Source organism: Pan paniscus, chromosome Y (genome assembly GCF_029289425.2).
Source record: "Pan paniscus chromosome Y, NHGRI_mPanPan1-v2.0_pri, whole genome shotgun sequence".
NCBI lineage: Eukaryota > Metazoa > Chordata > Mammalia > Primates > Hominidae > Pan > Pan paniscus.
This window is the reverse complement of record NC_073273.2, coordinates 25448515-25469674: the sequence shown is the minus strand read 5'-3', so window position 1 is coordinate 25469674 and position 21160 is coordinate 25448515. Positions and strand designations below refer to the sequence as shown.

General features: G+C 39.6%; 1 protein-coding gene across 8 annotated transcripts; it reads right to left on the bottom strand.

Moving 5' to 3' along the window:
• Nucleotides 1-6090: 6090 nt before the first annotated feature.
• Nucleotides 6091-20589, bottom strand: LOC129395540 (RNA-binding motif protein, Y chromosome, family 1 member F/J-like). Of its 8 annotated transcripts, none has more exons than XM_055107002.2 (13): nt 20426-20561; nt 19684-19742; nt 18448-18560; nt 17872-17975; nt 14727-14904; nt 12661-12813; nt 10534-10648; nt 9469-9579; nt 8922-9032; nt 8375-8485; nt 7343-7453; nt 7168-7256; nt 6091-6668 (listed from the first exon to the last, which is right to left on the bottom strand). In XM_055107002.2, exons 3-13 carry the CDS (start codon nt 18554-18556, stop codon nt 6367-6369), a joined length of 1494 nt encoding a protein of 497 aa, XP_054962977.1. In that variant the 5' UTR covers nt 18557-18560; nt 19684-19742; nt 20426-20561; the 3' UTR covers nt 6091-6366. The 8 variants fall into 8 exon arrangements, with proteins under 8 accessions (XP_054962977.1, XP_054962978.1, XP_054962976.1 ...); XM_055107003.2 differs by having other exon boundaries at nt 12661-12810; XM_055107001.2 differs by lacking the exon at nt 19684-19742 and having other exon boundaries at nt 20426-20589.
• Nucleotides 20590-21160: the final 571 nt, after the last annotated feature.

The following is a 21160-nucleotide window of genomic DNA, read 5'->3' as shown; positions in this document are numbered from 1 at the left end:
AGGCTCCCCTGACATGCTTTATGCCCGCTGCCATCCTCATTCATGCTTCCCCGGCTCTCAAGACATTTCCTATGACATTAAAAAATAGACATAAAATTTTTTAAATGCCTTAATAATATAGATGCAGATAAAAGATTTCATTATAAAAAGTGCTTTTCCTCTTTACTTGTATCAAAGTCTTTTTCATGATGGGGAAAAGAATGCAACATACTTTGGTAAGTTAAAAAAGTATAAAAGTAAAAATAAATCCTACTGCAGATGATCAATTAAATGGCAGGGGATCTTCTGTGTGTGTCCAGGGAGGGTACGTGGCTGAGCAGTAAGCCTCACCTGAGTATTGGTGTAGACACCCAGTTTCCCTCGTACCAGTGTGGGTATGGGCACGTTCCAGTTTGCGTGTCCAGCCTGTGTGTCTAAGCTGATGAACGCATGTGCACACCTGTGCCTGTGTGGCTTTGTGTACCTTGGTTTTGGGAGGGCCGACACTCCTGCCCACAGGTGTGCCTCAAACTCAGCTCTTAAGCTGGCAAGCAGGGTGCCGCTGGGTTTGGCAATCCAACTTCAGGACCCGTGAAGTCTGCATGCTAGGGAGAAGCAAAGAGTCCTCATGGTTCTCACAAATGGCAGAGGGAAGAGGAAAAGGGTGGCTGGCACGAGCTACCTAGAGGAGATGTCATAAACCTGAAATGACACCCAGAGGGATATAAAACCTAGTAGCTGCCTGTGTTTACCTGTGTGTTTGGCCGGGGCATTCAGGTAAGAATCAGTGAAACCTGCAGGGCTTTGGGATTCGCTATTCGGGAATCCCTGTGCACCAGAGTCTCCGGCCCATGAGAGAGGACAGCATGTGGGTCTGGCAGGACCTGAGTCTCCAGGGAGGCTGGCATTCTCCCCAAGAGGTCATGGGTCGGTAGGTGGAAGAGAAACCTGGGCTGTGGGTTCAGGTAGATGGGACACTTACCACTTAGCCAGGTGGGAGCTCAGGAGAGGGCCTGCTGAGCAGCGACCTAACTGGCCGGTGACACCCCGTTCCAGTGCCGGGTGTGTGCACACCAGCTTTGCCCCATGCACCCTCTCCAGGATGCCTCACCTGGGCAGACAGGAAGCAAGGCACACAAGATCCTAAGCTTATGGTCATGAGTGGACCCAGACTGGGGGGTCCCTAGGATCACTGTTCCCAGGAGAACCAGGCATGCAGGGTCTCTTCAGGACAAGGGTAAAATGCATAAGCCCAGCTCTCCACCCAGTGGGTGTCTTGCCCTGATGATGTCAGCCATGGCAGATACAGGTCTTCCACCTAGATTGCAGATCCACAGGCTTACAACCTCCCCCTGGCCTTCTCTGGGACAGACGCCTGGACTCTGGAACAGCCAGTGCCCCAGGACTGTTCCTTCCCCGCCTCCAAGCTTGCGGGAGGCTCAGTGGGGACTCTCCTCCTAGTACATGGCCACCCACAGGCACTGTCAACAACCCAGGGCCCTTCTACATTCCGTGGTCCTGCCACCTTACCCAGCAGTGGAATAATGGGAAGGCAAAGAGCGGGAACAGACAGAGCGGGGGCCACAAGCCTCACCCTCCCACATGACAAGGGAATGAGTGGATCCTTCTAAGCGCAGGCAGCTGCTTTCAGAACATACCTGGAAGCCCAGCACCAGCTGAGGGATTCACTCTGCCACAGCTGGGCATGGGGGATTTCATTGTGTGCCAGGGAACTTGATCCTCATTACCATACCAGGTGTACCTCTCTTCCGGATCACAATATGCTCACACCCTCCTTTACCTGAATGGACTCCTTGTCCTCACCACATGGTGTTAGCTGGAACTGCTACTCCTGGTGCCCCAGCTGCAGTTTCAAGGTAAAGAGATAGAGCAGCACACCCCTGAGTCCTTGTCCTCTTATCCAAGTAATATCCATAGAAATAGTAAAATAGTGGCACATTAGACCTATTGACATTTTTAAGGCTGATTTCTTTATAAGCAACTTTATCTCATGTATTTTATTTACAACTCTCATTTCAAAATCAAGTTTTGCTCAAGAGTTATTTCAACTTATAGCCAAATGTTCAGAGCTATGCTACATAGATTTCAAGTTTAAAAGTCTGTATCTGCTATTATTTTGGGAAAAAACCTAACCATCACTTGTAAAAATAAGTAATTATTAGGCATGGTCACTGTAGTGGTCTAAAACACACTTTGAAATTCTTCTCAAACCCATTTGAAAATATTCCTGATGGAGCTGAACACAGTACTTGCTTCTAATGTATAGAAAACACTGCACGCAGTTTCTGGATACTGGACCACCTCTGGCCTAGTTTAGAGACGGTGACACGGCTCTGCCTAAGTCTCCTGCTCTCATGGGGACAAACCCCTTAGGAGCCCCCGACCAGTACATCACGCAGTCTAACACCCTGATAACACTATGCAGAAGGGACATCCAATGGAGAGACTCAAAGAAACAGAACAAGGTGTCTGAGCATCTCAGCAGTCCAGCCCCTGCTATTTGAGTCACGCTAGCCATGGCACCAGGGAGATGAGAAGACACCCGCCAATGTCCCCATCTTTGGCCATCACTAGATTGCATCCTCCTGAGTGCCCCTGAACCACATTCATTTGGCTGAGAGACTGAGGGCGATTGCAGAGACTGATCGTTAGGAAATTATAATTATGGTTTTAAGCCACTAAGTTTTAGATAATTCTGAAAAGCACTTTAGACTCCTAGAAAAACTGAGTTGTCTACTGACTTCATTGCAGAGAGCTGTAAAGGCAAACATCATGAATGCTAATACCCTGGAAAAGTCAAATCATCCAGACTCTTCTAAGCACAACAGATCTTTAATGTCCCTTCGCTATGGCTGGAGAATAATCTAACATGTATCTGATAGAGTTGTTTGAAAGCCTCTGTTCACATCTCTCAGACTGGTATGGGTCGACTCTGGTCTGGTTTAATTCTAGGCAACTGCAGCAGCTCACCTTTCATTTAGGTCGTGGCCTACCCTGATTTTTTGATCACTGACTGTGTCTTTGTCTGTGTGTATATGTTTTGTGTGTTACCATATTTTATCTGAGGAGGCTAAATAGTAGTACTATAATTGTTTTGTAAACATAAAACATTCCAGGAAGTCAATATTGCTGATCAATCCAGCTTTAAAACAGATACGCAATTAGACATGACAAGATGCCACATCTAGTATCATACCAAAGCTAGCCAAGCTTGGTGGCCCATGGATGTTATCCCAGCTACTTGGAAGGCTGATGCAGGAGAATCCATTGAACCCTGGTGATGGAGTTTGCAGTAAAGTGAGATCACACCACTGTGCTCCAGCCTGGGCAACAGAGCGAGACGCTGTCTCAGAAATAAAAAGAGAATAAAATAATAAAATAGGAGAGATCACGGGAGAGAGAAATGCATACAGCTGGGTGGGCACTGTGGCTCATGCCTGGATCCCAGCATTTTGAGAGGCTGATGTGGGTGGATCACTAAAGGAAAGGAATTCAAGACCAGCCTGAGCAAATATTGTGAAACCTGGTCTCTACTGAAAATACAAAGAATTTGCCAGGATTGGTGTCATATGATTGCAGTCGCAGCTGCTTAGGAGGGTGTGACTGGACAATTGCTTGAACCCGTGATAAGGAGGGAGCAGTGAGCTGAGATCACGCCACTGCACTCCAGCCTAGGTGACAGGGCAGGATTCTGTCTGAAAAAAAAAAAATAAATCAGTGAGAGAGAAAGATACAGAGACAAAAAGAAAGAAAGACAGGAAGGAAGAAAGGAAGGGAGGGAAGGAGGAAGGGAATGAAAATTTGTACCTAACAGTTGTAAATACTTTTGGCATACATGTGATATTTTGATACAAGTAATGTGAACTGGTAAGGGAGGGATCAAAGAGGGGATGGGGGTGGGTTAAATTATACTTGCTTAGAAGGAATCATATCTAGTGTTCAGTGGCACAGGATGACTACACTTAATAATGATTTATTGTACATCTCAAAATAATTAAAAGAGCAAAGGTGAAATGTCGCTGATACCAAGAAAAGATACGCCAGACTCAGTGAGGTGGAATGTCGCTCATAATAAGAAAAGATATGCCAGACTCAGTGGCTCACTGCTATAATCACAACACTTTGGGAAGCCAGGAAAGGAGGATCATTTCGGTCTGGGAATTTGAGACCAGCCTGAACAACATATCCAAAACATTGTCCCTACAACACACACACAAACACAAAAGCTGGGCATGGTGGTTGGTGTGTGTCTGTAATTCCAGCTACTTGGGAGGCTGAAATGGAAGGCTTGCACATTTGAACCCCGTGTTCAAGGCTGCAGTGAGCTATGATGGTGCCACTGCAGTCTAGGCTGGACAACAGTGTGAGACCTTGTCTCTAAAAAAGAAAAAAGAATCGATAACTGCTTGAACTGAAGGATACCCTATTTATTATTGATATATTTGTTGATTGATATAATTATTTTTGTGTTGGAGTCGCACTCTGTCACCCAGGCTAGAGTGCATGGTGCAATATCGGCTCACTGCAGCATCAGGCTCCCAAGTTCAAACCATTGTCCTGCCTGAGCCTCCCAATTAACTGCAACGTACTACAGGCAGGCACCACCATGCCCGGCTAATTTTTGTATTTTTGGTAGAGATGGGGTTTCATGGTGTTGGCCAGCCTGGTCTTCAACTCCTGTCCTAAAGTGCTCTGCAAGCCTCGGCCTCCCCAAGTGTTAGAATTAGAGACCTGAGCCATCACACATGGACAGTAAGATACACAAGACTCGGGGGATTTATCTTTTCACTTCATCCTCACAATGCTACAGGTGAATGAAAACACTTCATAACACGAATAACTCACCTGAAAATCAAAGTTGGTAACTTCTCCCTTTAAAATTATTTGTAAACTTACCCTATAAAAATTGATGATTGTGTCAAAATTTTTCAAGAACATACTTCCTCCTTGCAGATTAGTCTGTCAATTGTAAGAATTATGGACTGCAAAACTTCTGGAACTTGATGTATTTCATTTCTTTAGTTTGTATAATCAGGAAAATTAATTCATTTAGTTATTTCGGTCTAAATATTTTTATCATTCAATGATGTCTTAAAACTTTAAGCAATCCCGTCGGAAACTTTATGCTGTTGTTTATGTTTTATACACTTCACTTTCCTCTAAGTATGAGGTTTAAAGTGTTTCCATTCATATTATCAATTAAATACGATAGGCTGACAGTGGAGGCACATGCCTATGATCTTAGCACTTCGGGAGTCTGAGGAGATTGGATCAGGATTTTAAGAACAGCCTGGCAAACAAGGTGAAACGCTGTCTGCACTAAAAATACGAAAATTGGCCCAGCTGTGCTGCACACATATCTAATACCAGTTACTCAGGATGCTGAGGCAGGAGAATAGCTTGGACCCAGAAGGCAGCGGTTGCCATAAGCCAAGACAGAGCCACTGCACCCCAGCTTCGGCGACAAAGCTACACTTCATCTCAAAAAAATGTGATACTATCCCAACCACTCTAGATTATTCCTATCTCTAAGAACATATTACTACACCATTATTTACAACATCCATTGGCAAAATATTCAAGAAAAAATTACCGTGGGTACCTCACAAGACAAAACACTTACTTTCCACTATTTAAACTACGAACATTTAAATTCATTATGGTATGCACCTGAGAAACTTAGCTGGTTCACTTCTGATTTAGGTGAAAAAAAAAGTTTTCATTACCGTTATCCTCTTCAGTCACAGAATGCTTCACACAGAATGTTCTGGATGTCTTAAACTTTAGTATCAATACATCTAATTATTTCCTTTGACCTGTACTATTCCTCTAAAAAATAAACATTTTATGGTGAGGCAGACAGTTTTGTAGTCTTTCTGAAGACTTCTCCAACATTTTAACCTTGTTAGTTTTTAAAGAGAAACAGCCTAATTAGAAAACTTGAGCAGCTTGCAAGGGCGACATAACACATCCCTAATTTTGCATCTGTGTTCAAAGAAACAAAGGAAAACGTACAACAAACTACACAATTTACTCTCCTATTGAATTTGCTTTAAGCATGTGCGGCTAACCAATAACACCAGGCATCTTGCAGTACATGTAAAATTTTATTGTGAAAATTTTAAGGTAGATATTACATCTAAACACTTTCCAAATAGCATCAACAAGTATGAAATTACTTTGAAAACAATTCCTTTTCCTTTGAATACCTCAAAAAATTCATGGAGGAAGTCAGTATCTACCTCTCTCCACAAAACCAACATGTTTCTGTCAGTAATATGCAGGTAACGATGCAGAAATAACATTTCAATTTTTGATTTGCAAACAAGGTTTGGTATGCAATAACTATTATTTTGAATGCTTGCTTTAATATCTGCTCGAGTCTCCTTTTTCAGATCGACTCTCCCCACCATCTACTATAGATGCCACATAACTTGAGCTACCATATGCTTCACGAGGATCAGGGGGCACCCTACCCAGAGAAGGCGGATTCCTTTGGTCTTTTCTGCAAACATGCTCACGATCACAATAATGAAAATCACCACAGCTCCTTGAGTAACTCTCCCAACTTCTGCCATATCTATCTCGTGTATTACTATATGCATGGCAGGTGCTTCCACCATAAGACATCCGAGGCCCTCGTGCAGGTGGTGCATCATGAGAGGTCCCTGCAGGGTTGATAAAATAATATGTGGGACTACATTTAAACATTTTTACTGCTATCATTAAAGCATGAATTAGTTAAAGTACTATTTGGAAATATCTGCTTTCCTCCGCCTTTGTTGACAGGATATTAATCAAGTCTTCAATAGTCAGAAGGTTTTATTTAAGAGAAGTGTAAGAGTAGTATTTTGCAGCTTAACAAACTTAATTCTAAAGTAAATGCTCAGTCACATTTTCTTAACGTTAACTGAAGTTCTCACCTTCATATCATTCCCTAGGCTTTATACTGATAATGAGTACCAGATAAGCACTGTTTATTTTATTAATTGTGCACAATGATGAAAATGAATAAATATGTTTCTGGGATGATCAAAAAAAAAAGAATACTCAATATTTAAACATGTTGCATATGTCCTTTACAATTTTCCTTAGAATTTCATTAAAATAACAATCCGGTCTATTAAATAAAATTCTGTAATTTACAAATCCATCCTGGACCCTTACCGTATCCCTGAAATGCATCTCTATAAGAACTTCCACGTAGATGTTCAGAATGATCTCTACCAAGGGCCTCACCGTAGCCATCGTGATAACTAAATTGAAAAAAAAAAAGTCTTTTCAATTTCCAAATGAACAATTTAAGAAATCCATTTGATAAATCCAGATAACATGACAGTACCTATATCCTCTAGAGGAATGTTCATCCCAACTAGAATGACCATAATCACGGTATGCATAGTCTCTAGGTGGTGGAGTATAATCCCTGGTTTCTCGGGAACTTGGACTATTTCTGCGTGCACAAGTTTAAGCAAGGAATGTTAAATTGTCAAATTGTAGTATCCAAAATAGAACTACATTACAACTTAAACACAGTTAAATTGCCAACCATCTAAATAAAATACCCACAGATCCCAAATGCCCAAAATGCCCAAATGCCCTAAAAGCACATGAAACAGATACTGATAATCAATGATGCAGGAAATGCATTTCAAATAAAAAAGGAGCTTCCACACTTCACACACACACACTGGAAGGGCAATAAATTTTCAAAAGCAGGAAATAACAAGTGTTTGAGAGGATGTAGATAAATTGGAGCCCTGACACAATGTTATTTGGAATGAACAATATAAGAAATCTATTTGATAAATCCAGAAAAAGTTACAGTATCTATATCCTCTAGAGGAATGTTCATCCTGCATAGAATGACCATAGTCTCAGTATGCCTAGCCTCTAGATGGTGGAGCATAATCCCTAGTTTCTCGGGAACTTAGATGATTTCTCTGTGCATAAGTTTAAGCAACAAATTTTAACTTTTCATCTTCTAGTATCGAACACATGACTAACTTACAACTTTAAATTAAAAGGCCAAACATCTAAATAGATATTTCTCCAAATAAAATAGGCAAATGGCCAAAAAGCACAAGGGACAGATACTCATATTCAGTGATTCAGAAAATGCATTTCTTTTTGTTTTATTATACTTTAAGTTCTAGGATACATGTGCATGATGAGTTAATGGGTGCAGAAAATGCATTTCAAATCCAAAATGAGATATCATATTTCACACACACAGATGAATGGCAATAAATTTTCAAAAGCAGGAAATAAAAAGTGTTTGAGAGGATGTAGATAAATTGGAGCCCTGATACAATGTTAGTTGGAATGAACAATTTAAGAAATCTATTTGACAAATCCAGAAAAGGTACAGTACCTATATGCTCTAGAATAACTTTCATGCCGACGAGAATGACCATAATCATGGTAAGCATGGCCTCTAGATGGTGGAGGATAATCCCTAGTTTCTCGGGAACCTCGATGATTTCTGTATGCATAAGTTTAAGCAACAAATTTAAATTTTCTACTTCTAGTATCTGATATATGACTAACTTACAACTTAAACAAAATTAAAAGGCCAAACATCTAAACAGATATTTCTCCAAATAAAATGGGCAAATGCCCAAAAAGCACATGGGACAGATACTCATATTCAGTGATTCAGAAAATGCATTTCTTTTTTTTTATTATACTTTAAGTTCTAGGGTACATGTGCATGATGGGTTAATAGGTGCAGAAAATGCATTTCAAATCCAAAATGAGATATCATATTTCACACACACAGATGAATGGCAATACATTTTCAAAAGCAGGAAATAACAAGTGTTTGAGAGGATGTAGGTAAATTGGAGCCCTGATACAATGTTAGTTGGAACAAACAATTTGAGAAATCTATTTGACAAATCCAGAAAAAGGTACAGTACCTATATCCTCTGGAATAAGTTTCATGCCGACGAGAATGACCACAGTCACGGTATGCATGGCCTCTAGATGGTGGAGCATAATCCCTAGTTTCTCGGGAACTTCGATGATTTCTGTATGCATAAGTTTAAGCAACAAATTTTAAATTTTCAACTTCTAGTATCCGATATATGACTAACTTACAACTTAAACAAAATTAAAAGGCCAAACATCTAAATAGATATTTCTCCAAATAAAATGGGCAAATGCCCAAGATGCACATGGGACAGATACTCATATTCAGTGATTCAGAAAATGCATTTTTTTTTTATTATACTTTAAGTTCTAGGGTACATGTGCATGATGAATTAATGGGTGCAGAAAATGCATTTCAAATCCAGAATGGGATATCATATTTCACACACACACACTGGAAGGGCAATAAATTTTCCAAAGCAGGAAATAACAAGTGTTTGAGAGGATGTAGATAAATTGGAGCCCTGATAGAACGTTAGTTGGAATGAACAATTTAAGAAATCTATTTGACAAATCCAGAAAAAGGTACAGTACCTATATCCTCTAGAGGAATGTTCATCCCGATTAGAATGACCATTATCACGGTATGCATAGCCTCTAGATGGTGGAGCATAATCCCTCGTTTCTTGGCAACTTGGATGATTTCTGTGTGCATAAGTTTAAGCAACAAATTTTAAATTTTCAACTTCTAGTATCCAATACATGACTAACTTACAACTTAAACAAAATTAAAAGGCCAAACTTCTAAACAGTTTTTCCCCAAATAAAATCGGCAAATGCCCAAAAAGCACATGGGACAGATACTCATATTCAGTGATGCAGAAAATGCATTTCTTTTTGTTTTATTGTACTTTAAGTTCTAGGACACAAGTGCATGATGAGTTAATGGGTGCAGAAAATGCATTTCAAATCCAAAATGGGATATCATATTTCAAACACACATTGGAATGGCAATAAACTTCAAACAGCAGGAAATAACAAGTGTTTGAGAGGATGTAGATCAATTGGAATGCTGATACAATGCTAGGTTGGAACGGAACATGATGCAGCTACTATGGAGAAATGTGGTGGTTCCTCAAGAAAACAAACATCATTATCATAGGACCATGCAATTCCACTCATATACACCCAGAACCGAATAGGCATACTCAAACAAATATTGGTGCGTAGAAATACTCGGGTGGAAACAACCCAGATAAAATAATGGGTTAATAGCTTGTGGAAGGAGTGAAGTGCTATGATGTAAATGAACCTTCAGGACATCATGCAAAAGGAGAGGAGACAAATACAAAAAGTCATGTAGTGTTTGAGCACATTAACATTAAATACCCACAACAGGTTAAGTTCAGAGGCAGAACACTGACTGGTGTTATCTAGCAGCTGAGGAAAAGGAGAAACTGGGAGGGACTGCTTAACTGGTAGTTGGAGTTTTAATTTGGAGTAATGAAAATGTTCTGGAAGTCGATGGAGGTAGTTGTTGCCTGGCACAGAACGTATTAAACACCACTTAACTGTTCACCTTATAATATTTAATTTTGTTATGTGAATTTCATCACCACAGAAAAAAAAATCAACTGTGTTTTTTAATTTTTCCTTTACCCATCGTTAGTTGCATAACCATCATATCTTGGTGACATGCGATCATTTCTCCAGGAAGATATTGTCCCTCTGCGTGGAGGAACTCCATAATTCTCTCTTCTTTGTGACATGGGACCTTTAACATTCAAATGATGGAACATTACGTAAAGAACACCAAATCTGAAACGCTATTTTCTCTTCTCTCAAACAACTTTTTTAAATTATTTCTTCTATGACTCCATTCTTTGTTTCCTAAATTACTAGACAGACATGACACTGTGAATATTTCTCATGGCTTTGGATAATCCCATGGCTTCCACAGGGCCAGTTCTTCTAATGAAGCTGAAGGCAAACATTAATGCTTAGGTAAAAGTTCATTTGTAATGGTTAATAACTACTTAGTTCTTATTTTCCTTTTCATGTAAATTACTGATGACTGTGAGTGACACAGGGAAAACATGTAAAACCATCAAACTCTTCACTGATTTTAAAGTTTACATACATTGTCCTTTCTCAGCCAAAGAAGGTGGATTTTCCAATATCATTCTGTCCATCTCACACACACATAAATACAGCTACCTTTAAATGACTATATGCTAAATGTTTACATAAAAGTTCTTTATCTCTAACTGGTTGGCTCTATCTTAAATGTTGACAAATTTAAATGTATTAGTGAAGATTTTCTAATGATGGTCAGGATTTGCTTTTACTGCAAAGAAAGCAATGCTATGCAAGGGGTCATTACAACATTGTTGCTATTTCAAAATAGAAAGTTTCTCCTTTAATATATTCTTCACTTGCTATTCCTTAGAGGTCAGTGTTTCACATATGATACCTTCACTGGCTAATTTTCCAATGGAAATGTGTTGGCTTGGGTATCCTGAAGCCAATAAATACCTCCTTTCACCGATACTCTACGTATGAAATGTAAAATTGAAAATGGCAGTTTTTAACTTCCTCCATATGTGGATGGAGGACTAAGAAAGAATTTTAATTTGCTCTGCTTAAACTTCCTTGCTAAGAACTTTTATTTATTGTCTTATTTTCTTCTGCTCAGTCTGCAGTCTTACAATTCTCAAAAGTATTACTTGCATTCAACCCTACTGCTCACCTCATGTTGCTTAGTTCTAAATTCTCTCCTCAAATAATTTCAAATCTTACACTAAGGACCTTGTGTTAATGTTTAAACATCCCGGTACAATCTCAATTACTGATTTACATACACCTATATTTCACAACTCTGCATTTCTGTGATATCCACTTAATTTAAGAATTTTGGACTCCTACGTGTCTACCTCTCGAGCCTTAAATTTATTTTTAAATCATATTTAAGCCCAATGACTCCTTGTCTGCTAAATGCTCTTGTAGTTCTTTTGAATCTTCATGCAAGCAGTGAGTATGCCTTGCACATACGCATTACTGAGGTCTCAGAAGCTGGATGGCCAGGCTTAGCGGCTCACACTGTGAGTGAGTGTGGAAGGCTGAGGCAGCTGGACCGCTTGAGCCCCGGGCTTTAACATCAGTTTTGACAATGTAGTCAGATCCTCTCTCTACAAAAACATAGGAAAACAATGTAGCTAGGTGTGCTGCTGCATGCCTGTAGTTGCAGAAACTCGGGAGGCTGAAACAGCAGAATTGCTTGAGCCCAGGAATTTGAGGCTATAGTAAGCCGTCATCTCACAAATTTGAGGCTATGGTAAGCCGTCATCTCACATAGTGCTCTCTCACCTAGTAAGAGCAAGACTCCAACCCGGCAAAGTCACCGAACAAGCAATTTTTAGAATGGGACACCAGGGGACTTAGGAAATGGAAGAATTAATTACATCAAGAAGCCTACCATCAAAGAATACTGCTAGGAACTTTTAGAAAAATTAAGGGGAATTTTCTAGCCAACACAGGATTAAAAGGAATGTTGGCCTCACTCTAATCACTTCTTTGATCTGCAATGAGAAGCTCAAGTATTTCTTCAACATAAATCTGAAATGTACCTAGTGAGATAGAAACTATAATAAAAGCTATCAATCAGCAATTATGCTCACGTATGTGTCACTTCCCTTTTGTTCAATGAACTTAAAGGTAAGCATTCAGGTAAAACGGCTCATTGTCAGTCATACAAAAACTACGGTCTTTCTGTCAGGTAGCATTTACCTTGGCTTCCCATCCAACTACTGCTTCTTGCCACAGCAGAAGGAGCAGATTTTTTCGGAGGAGGCCCTCCACTTCTTGAAGATGGACCTCTTTTAACTGGAGTGAGTCCCCTAGAATAACTCATCTTGAGATCAGGAGTGTATCCACCATCTTCTGAATTTCAAACAAAATCTTTTTAGTTAACTAACATCACTGTTTCTTAAATGGCTAAGTTTTAGTTGTTTACAAATATTTTCTACATTTTATAACAAATTCACATTTTGTCTAAACTAATAAAATTAGCATTCCTACATGGTATTAGTACACTTCAAGCAATAAAAGTTCATTCAGAAAATCTAGAAAGAAACTCAAGTATCATAATATATCGGTATGAGGGAGAGATGTGGGAAAATGGGGCGTGAACAGGGCAGAAACCTATCACTAAAATATCTAAATATAATAGGCATAAAAATATTAAAAGAAAAATGATAACTGACTGTTTATATCCTTCTGTAATGAGGAAAAATTTTCAAAGCACATCATAAAGATAAACTAATTTCCATTCAAAGAAACTCAAATATTTCCAATACCAAGAAGTCACATATCAGGAAAATACATTGTCTCTAAAATTTGTTAACACAATATAGAATTCTTAAAATTCCCTTATGAGACACTAATTTTCAGATGAGACTATGCTGAATTTTAACAGTCTTTAAGAATTGCATATTCGGTAATATAAACATATTTTTTTACATCTACAAAAATGTAGATATATGCCAATTGCCAGGTGGTGTTACAGGTTAGAATTTATATATACATTCTCGTCCGTGGCAGAGTATAATTGAACCTCACCCTCAAGATCAGTGGAGACAAAATAGCCATGAAGCTATGCATCTTAAACTGGAGCAAACACTGCAATTTCAACTTGAAAACAATCTCCAATTAATTACACGTCTGGTTATTAAAACTCCAAGTTAATTGTTAGAGTTTTGAAGGTTGGTTAATAGATAATACAACTTAACCAACAGGTTTATTTATTTATTTATTCAGATGCACTCTTGCCCTATCACGCAGGCTGGAGTGCCATGGCATAACCTTGGCTCACTGCAGCTTTTGCCTCCCAGGTTCCCGTGATTCTCCTGCCTCAGCCTCCTGAGTAGCTGGGATTACAGGTGCACGCCACCACGCCCAGGCAAATTTTTTTGTATCTTTAGGAGAGACAGGGTTTCACCATGTTGGCCAGGCTGGTCTGGAAATCCTGACCTCGTGGTCCACCTGCCCTGTACTCCCCAGGTGCTGAGGTGACAGGCGTGAGCCACCTCGCCCAGCCCATCCAACAGTTTTTTTTTTTCCTTTTTTTTTTAAATATATGGTTTGTTTTTCTTTTGGATGTAAAGATGGACCCCTCATTTCTATTAAGTAAATCACTCATAAATATCATTTTCAGTGACTCAGCCTCCAGCAAAGAAAGATTCATACATATCTGTGAAGCCGTGGTTTTTAGAACTTTCCAGAGTCACACACTCTTTTCAGAAATTAAAGTTCTACATTTCTTCAATTGAAAATGCTTTATGGCAGGCCAATGTACAAACTCTCTGTATCAAAATTACAAAGCAATACATTTGCATAGATGTTTCCACATGTAGACACAAGAAAACAAATACTGCAAAATCAATCTTCAGTATTCAGTTACTTTTTCCTGTTGGAAAATTTTAAATATTACATCGTACTTTGATAATACAACTGACACGAAGTTCTGGGCCCTAAAGTAGAAAACTCTAAAGTATAATGAATATAAATGGGTTCTGCAGAAAACCGGTTGAGTACAGGCAATCAGCATTCACAAACACAACCCAGTTTCAAATGTGTGTTACTTCAATGCAAACTTACTATAATTTTAAAACAAATGTTAGATATTAGTTCAATCATTCTTCTAATACGCCTTTAGTACTTAGAAATAAGTTTGCTTATTATCAATAAGCTAATTTTCTCTTCATACAGGAAATAAAAAAATTGAGAAATTTCGATATCGTCAAACTTATTTTCTTTCAGTCCTATGGTTCCATCTTTATATTTTAAAACATTACCCAGGTGTCCTTCATGTGAGGGAAGCCACCCTCTTGTTCCTCCACTGCTTCCTCTTGCAGATCTCAGACTTCCTGAAGGGCTTCTGTTTCTCGAAGAAGCTGGTGGTCTCCGCCTACCATCACTTTGAAAAGATGGTTTCTTGGCTTGTTCTACTTTTATTGCTTTTCCATCCAAAGACTAGAAGTATTAAGGGTACTATCAATAACACTGGCACATTTAACGTATGCACATTTTACAAACATTTTTACATCAACTGTAGTTCAATTCGAGGTATTCTCTCTCAAAAGGAAACTTTTTTTTCTCCTAAAATGAACACATCTTTCGCAATGCCAAATTTGAGACAGTTACTGAGCACATGCCTTCCATTAAGGGACCAAACACAAATTCTATTTTTCAAATTCCTTGAAAACTTCTCCATTATTAAAAAAAAAAAACTCAAACATAAAAAAAAAAGATTGACCCATCACACATTCTATGGAAGAATGTGGCACATCTGTTTTTTACAATATATAATCCACTTCATCTTTGTAGTCACATCACTGATTTGAAAGTTGCAATGTCCCAACGAAACTTGTGTCATTTAAAAAAAACATGAGCTTACTTTTTCAGAGTGATTAGTCACATTACTCATTATGAGTTGTTTCTTGTTGGATTTGCTAACACTTACATAAAATGTCCCCATATGATTTACAATTCTATATTGACTCTAAAAATGTTTCTGTAAATGTGATCCTTGTTTGATCTCATTAAGTTTTCTTGCCTTACTCATTTCTTACCTTGCCTTAGACGTGCCCCTAAAAAACGAATCTTAATATAGTACTTCAGGTAATTTCTCAGAAATGCTTAACTATCCTAATTAATTTCATAATAACATTTTTCACTGTAATCTTTTCTACAGGCCACAGCAATTTTTGAAAACAGTTCAGCTAATAATGTGATTTTAAAATTACATGGCTTTTGTTATTTGGAGGAAGGACTTAAATCCCTGAACAAGACCCCTTGCAGCCACATCGCCCGTTGTTCCTACCTTGAAACTTCTTTTGTTATTTCTGGGCTCAAAATATTTTCCCCAGATTTGCCCACGGCTGCTTCCTTCCCAGTGTTCTGAAGTCAGCCAAAATTCCTTAACTGTTAATTCCCTCTGAAAACTCGAAGAACCTCCTTTATTGGCCATCTTAACATTAATGTACATACAACATTCATAGTTATTTTAACACAATAAAATATGTGAGATGAAGTAATTTAGAAATAACGTTGGCTGGGCGCGGTGGCTCACACCTGTAATCCCAATACTTTGGGAGGCCGAGGCAGGTGGATCATGAGGTGAAGAGATACAGCTCATCCTGGCTAACAGGGTGAAACCCCATCCCTACTCAAAGTACAAAATTAGCTGGGCGTGGTGGCATGCCTCTGTAGCCCCTGGTACTGGGAGGCTGAGGCAGGAGAATCGCTTGAACCCGGGAGGCGAAGGTTGCAGTAAGCCAAGATGGCCCCACTGCAATCCAGCCTAGGGCATGCAGCGAGTCTCCATCTTAAAAAACAAACAAACGAACAAAAACTTTACACAAATTATCTGCCCTTTTGCTTGAAAACTAGAGGGAAAAAAGAAATTATCATAGATTCCTATACAGAAGTCAAAATTATCTCCATACCTACCACAAAGCCATGAACCAAAAGCAACTCTCGGTTTCTACCACAGCTTGAAATACTAATTTATAAGGGTGAATAAAAATGTACTTTCTGCTATGTGACAGGAAGTGTGCTAGATGTAACAGAAAGAAAAGCAACTAGCAAGACTTAAATATGCACTATATACAATTTCACGATCAATAGATTAATACATAGTACAGCGAGTAGAAAATACCTACAATACGCAATGAGGAAGAAAATATGAAATCTAAGTGGTTTTTGAAGCATAAATTTTATTTATGAGCCATACACAGGGAAGGATAATTCTCAAGAAGTCTAAAAAAGCACTTTGGGAATAGCCTGAAGACTAACAGGACCTAAAAACAGATTGGGATAACGTTATTTATTTATTTTATTTATTTTTTGTTGTTTTGAGACGGATTCTTGCTCTGTTGCCAGGCTGGAGTGCATCGGCGTGGTCTCGGCTCACTGCAACCTCTGCCTCCTTGGGTTTAACCGATTCCCCTGCCTCAGCTTACTGACTAGCCGGAACTACAGGCACACACAACCAGATGCAGCTAATTTCTTTTTTTTTTTTTTTTTTGTATTTTAGTAGCAACAGGGTTTCACCATGTTGGCCATTATGGTTTCTTTCTCCTGACCTTGTGATCTGCCCGCCTTGGCCACCCAAAGTGTTGGGATTACATGCATGAGCCACCATGCCCGGCATGATTGGGATAATGCTATAAAGCAAAAAACACTAAAGAGCACAGAATGGAATGCTCTTGACTACAATGTAAAGGAATTCAATAATTAACATAATTACATAGAAGTTTAAAGCTTAAGTAAACACACAATCTCTAGATTTAAGACTCAACAGGACAAGAGACCATTGGTTCAATCAAAACAAGTCCTCAAACACACTGGGGAAATGAGTAATTAGCTATTCATGTTACATAAATTACTCTGGTGACAGGAAAGAAATGTCCTTAGGAGAAAAAGCAAGCACGGAGCCAAGAATGCCAGTTACTTCTTCTGTTATCTGACTTCAATGTTCTCATATTATTTTCTATTTTCAACTACTTAACCTTTCCGTAAATGTAAGGGTCTCATTTAAATACACTTTTGCAAGAATATATTTTCATAAAATACATTCTTCAAGAAGGAAAGAGTCTTTCCTTCTTGTGCATCTGTTATTAATAGCATTTAATAAATATTGACTTATTACTTTCATTGACATGAGGGTTCCTTTTAAGTTTTAAAGCTCTTCAAAACCTTTTAAAATCTATTTGCACTCATATCGAAATACAAACATAGAAAAAGGTTACCAAATATTAATTTATAGAATGTTAATTCCAATACCCTTCCAACTACACTTGCACGTATATGGCACAAAAAAGAGGATGGCTTCATATGTCATTCTACTATCTTCAAAAGTTTAGTAATATTAAAAAGACCTAGAAATATTGTTAATTGAAGAACAGAGTTAGAATATTAGTAATAAGGGACTCTTACCTTTCCATTCATATCTTTGGCAGCATTCTTAGCATCTGCAGGGTTCTCAAAAGTAATAAATGCAAAGCCTCTGGATTTGCTGGTTCGATCCTTTATCAAAAGAACTAAAATATATGAAAACATTTTACATTCATATAATGGACTCATCAAGGTACTCACCATCTAAAGGTTACATCAAACTAAAAAATAATTGCATTTCACATCACTATTATGGTTCTCAGTACTCAGTCACCCCTACAGTCAGTCTAGTTTATTCCAGTTTGTTTCGGAACTCCACAGCACATTTACTTTCCCTCATTTTCCTTTCTAAGTAGTAGGTTATCCTTTCCACAGAACCTTAACCTACTACTATGAGAATTTTCCAAATATCAAACGGATACTACAAAATAAGAGTTTAAAATGCATAAGGCATTTTAACGTAGGTATACAATGAACTTCGAAAAAATATATTTTTTCAAAACATATATATATAACATACATATTTTAAACATACATATTGAAATATACATGTGAAAATACACACACACACACACACACACACACACACACACACAGAGACACGGTTTGAAGAGTTACCTTCTGATATGGGACCATGTTTCCCAAATACTGCTTTAAGCATCTTCTCATTGGTTTCTCTATTGAGGCCACCAATGAAAAGCTTGCCAGGATGATCTGCTTCTACCATTGTGCTGTAAATGGTAAAAAATTATCTATATTTAGATATAAATAAGCTAAAAAGAGAAAATTTTATTACGTACTGTGCTGAAAACCCAAGTAAAATTCCCTTCCCGAGGCTGACATCTTTTTAGTATTTCTTACTTTATATATGTAAAATTTGTAACACTCAGAGCAGAGGGGCACTAACTTCATGGACAAATGCTGCATTTTAGTATGTACCTGACAAAATCTCACTTCTAAAAATTAGATAAGAAAAGCTATTGTAATTTTCCTCAGTTGCAATATGAAGAATGTCCCCATTTAAATAATTTTATTTGAAAAGAATCTATTTATGAGGTACAGTGTGATGTTTTGCATATTTTCTTTCTTGAGATGTATGTCTCCTGTTGCCAAAGTGAACTGCTCACTGCAGGCTCTTCCACCCAGCCTCAACTGATCTTCCTACATCTCAGCTTCCCAAGTAGCTAGTACTACAGGCGCTTTCTACCACAGCTGGGCAATTTTTTTGTATTTTTAAAAATAGACAAGGGTTTCCCCATAGTGCCCAAGCTAGTCTCCAAATCTTCGGCTCAAGTGTTCTGCCGGCTTGGGACTACCAAAGTGATGGGATTTCAAGGGTGACTCACCACACTCAGCATGATATTTGGATAAGAGATTAAATCGAGCTACTTAAAATGTTCTAGGAGGAGAATATTCTAAATATTTTACCATCTTTTAGTGATTTGAAATATACAATAGGTCAAAGATCCCCGAACCCTAGCCTTCAACCCGTACCTATCTGTGGCCTGAATGTGATGCCGGAGGATGACATGTAATACCTGTCTGTGGAGAATGTAACGCCTGAGGATGACCTGAGGTGGTACACTTTTATCCGGAAACCATCCTCCCTACTCCCTCGCTGGCCCTCCCTGTCCCCGTGACAGCCTCACTGCCCCACCTGGCCTCTGTCACATTGCTCCTACCGGAAGACCCGCCCCACCACGTGCCCCTCGGAGCCCTGCCGCCAGCCCCCACTCCCAAACGTGTCCACCTCGCCGCCTTCTTCCCCTGCGCAACCCTTGTCTGAGGAAAAACTGACTTCTACTAAACCAGTCCCTGATGCGAAAATAGCAATGAAAGAGTCCATTACGTTACCCAGGCTGGTCTCAAACTCCTGACTTCAAGCCATCCTCCGACCTCCACTTCCCAAAATGCTAGGATTACAGGAGTAAGGCAGTGTGCCAGGTTAACAGAATAACTTAAGCGCATCTATTTTGTTCCAGTTTTCGGCTATCTAACTCCATTTATCTCGGTTACACCCACTTATTCGGTTTAAATTATTTACGGTGCCAAAGATACATGAAACATCTTTCAAATACTGTCATACAACGAAGGAGACAATCACAGGCTTTACAGAGGCAAACTGAAACTCAGATTATTTGTGGCCCCATATTTCTACATACACTAAAGTAACACAATTTATGTCAAAATTTGATAATTTCTTCCAAGCAAATCAGACACGCGACATGTGCTAACTAAAAGTGTGACTTTTTAATCGCAGTGGTTAAGTGTATTGCCTGTATTCTGAATTATGACCACATTCACAGAGAAAACCCGCTTTAATAAAAAGTGCACATGAAAACAAATGGCGGCTTAGCACCATCTCCCACAACTAGTCGGACATATTAGGCACTTAAAGGTAGAATCCTCAGCAAAAATCAATGAGTTTAACGAAAGTGAGTCTCTTAATAGCACTGAGGAGTTCTTTCCCCCACTGACTCCTCCCGTAATTCAACAACCACACATAGAAAACCCATCCCCTTTTGTAGACAAAATCCCAAACCTTTGCTTTCTATTCTTGCCGAGAGACCCAGCTGTCCAGAGAAACAGAAAATACCTGCGATTTTTAGTAGGACAAAGAGCCTGAGGTTCGCCTGGCCCTCAGGCCGTACGGAACCGGCTTCGGAACACCACAGGGCCAACTGCGGGAAGGACAGCGGCAGCTACCCTGAGAGGGAAGGACGCCAGAAGCCGTGCCCGGAAATCCCGCCTACCTCCAGCGGCCAATCATTGCGAAGGCGGTGGGCGTCAGCCAGTTCCTGCGAAGGCTGTGGGCGTGTCCTGAGGCCCCTCCGCCCCAGCTGGCCTGCAGCTCCATCATCTCGCGGTAACTCTTCCGAGACCACGCTTGTGCCATGTGGCGGGCGGCGGTGGAATAAGGCACACGCGAACTGTGAGCCCTTTGCAATTGTGGGCATGGAAGACCTACACCCTAACTGGCATCCTGAGTGTGGCAAGACATTAATTAACCCACAGGGAACACATGAAACATCTCACTTCATTAGGCAGGCTAGGCTGATGGTACCGAATATTGCAGATCCAGAGGGGAGAGAGAGGGACAAGCGCTGCCCGCTGGGGCGAGGGCAGCGGCGGTGGCTTGGGGGGATTGGGGCAGGGCGGGTGCGTGGGACTAAAGTTGACTGGTACGTTGCTGAGGTGGAATTCCTCTGCACCAGAAGCTGAAACCCTGCAAGGATTCTGTCAGGTCTAGGCAAATACATACTCCGAGTTCCATGGTTCCTCCCTGAGGATGCTGTACTCACAGGGGCATTCCAAAGGACTTCTCATCCTG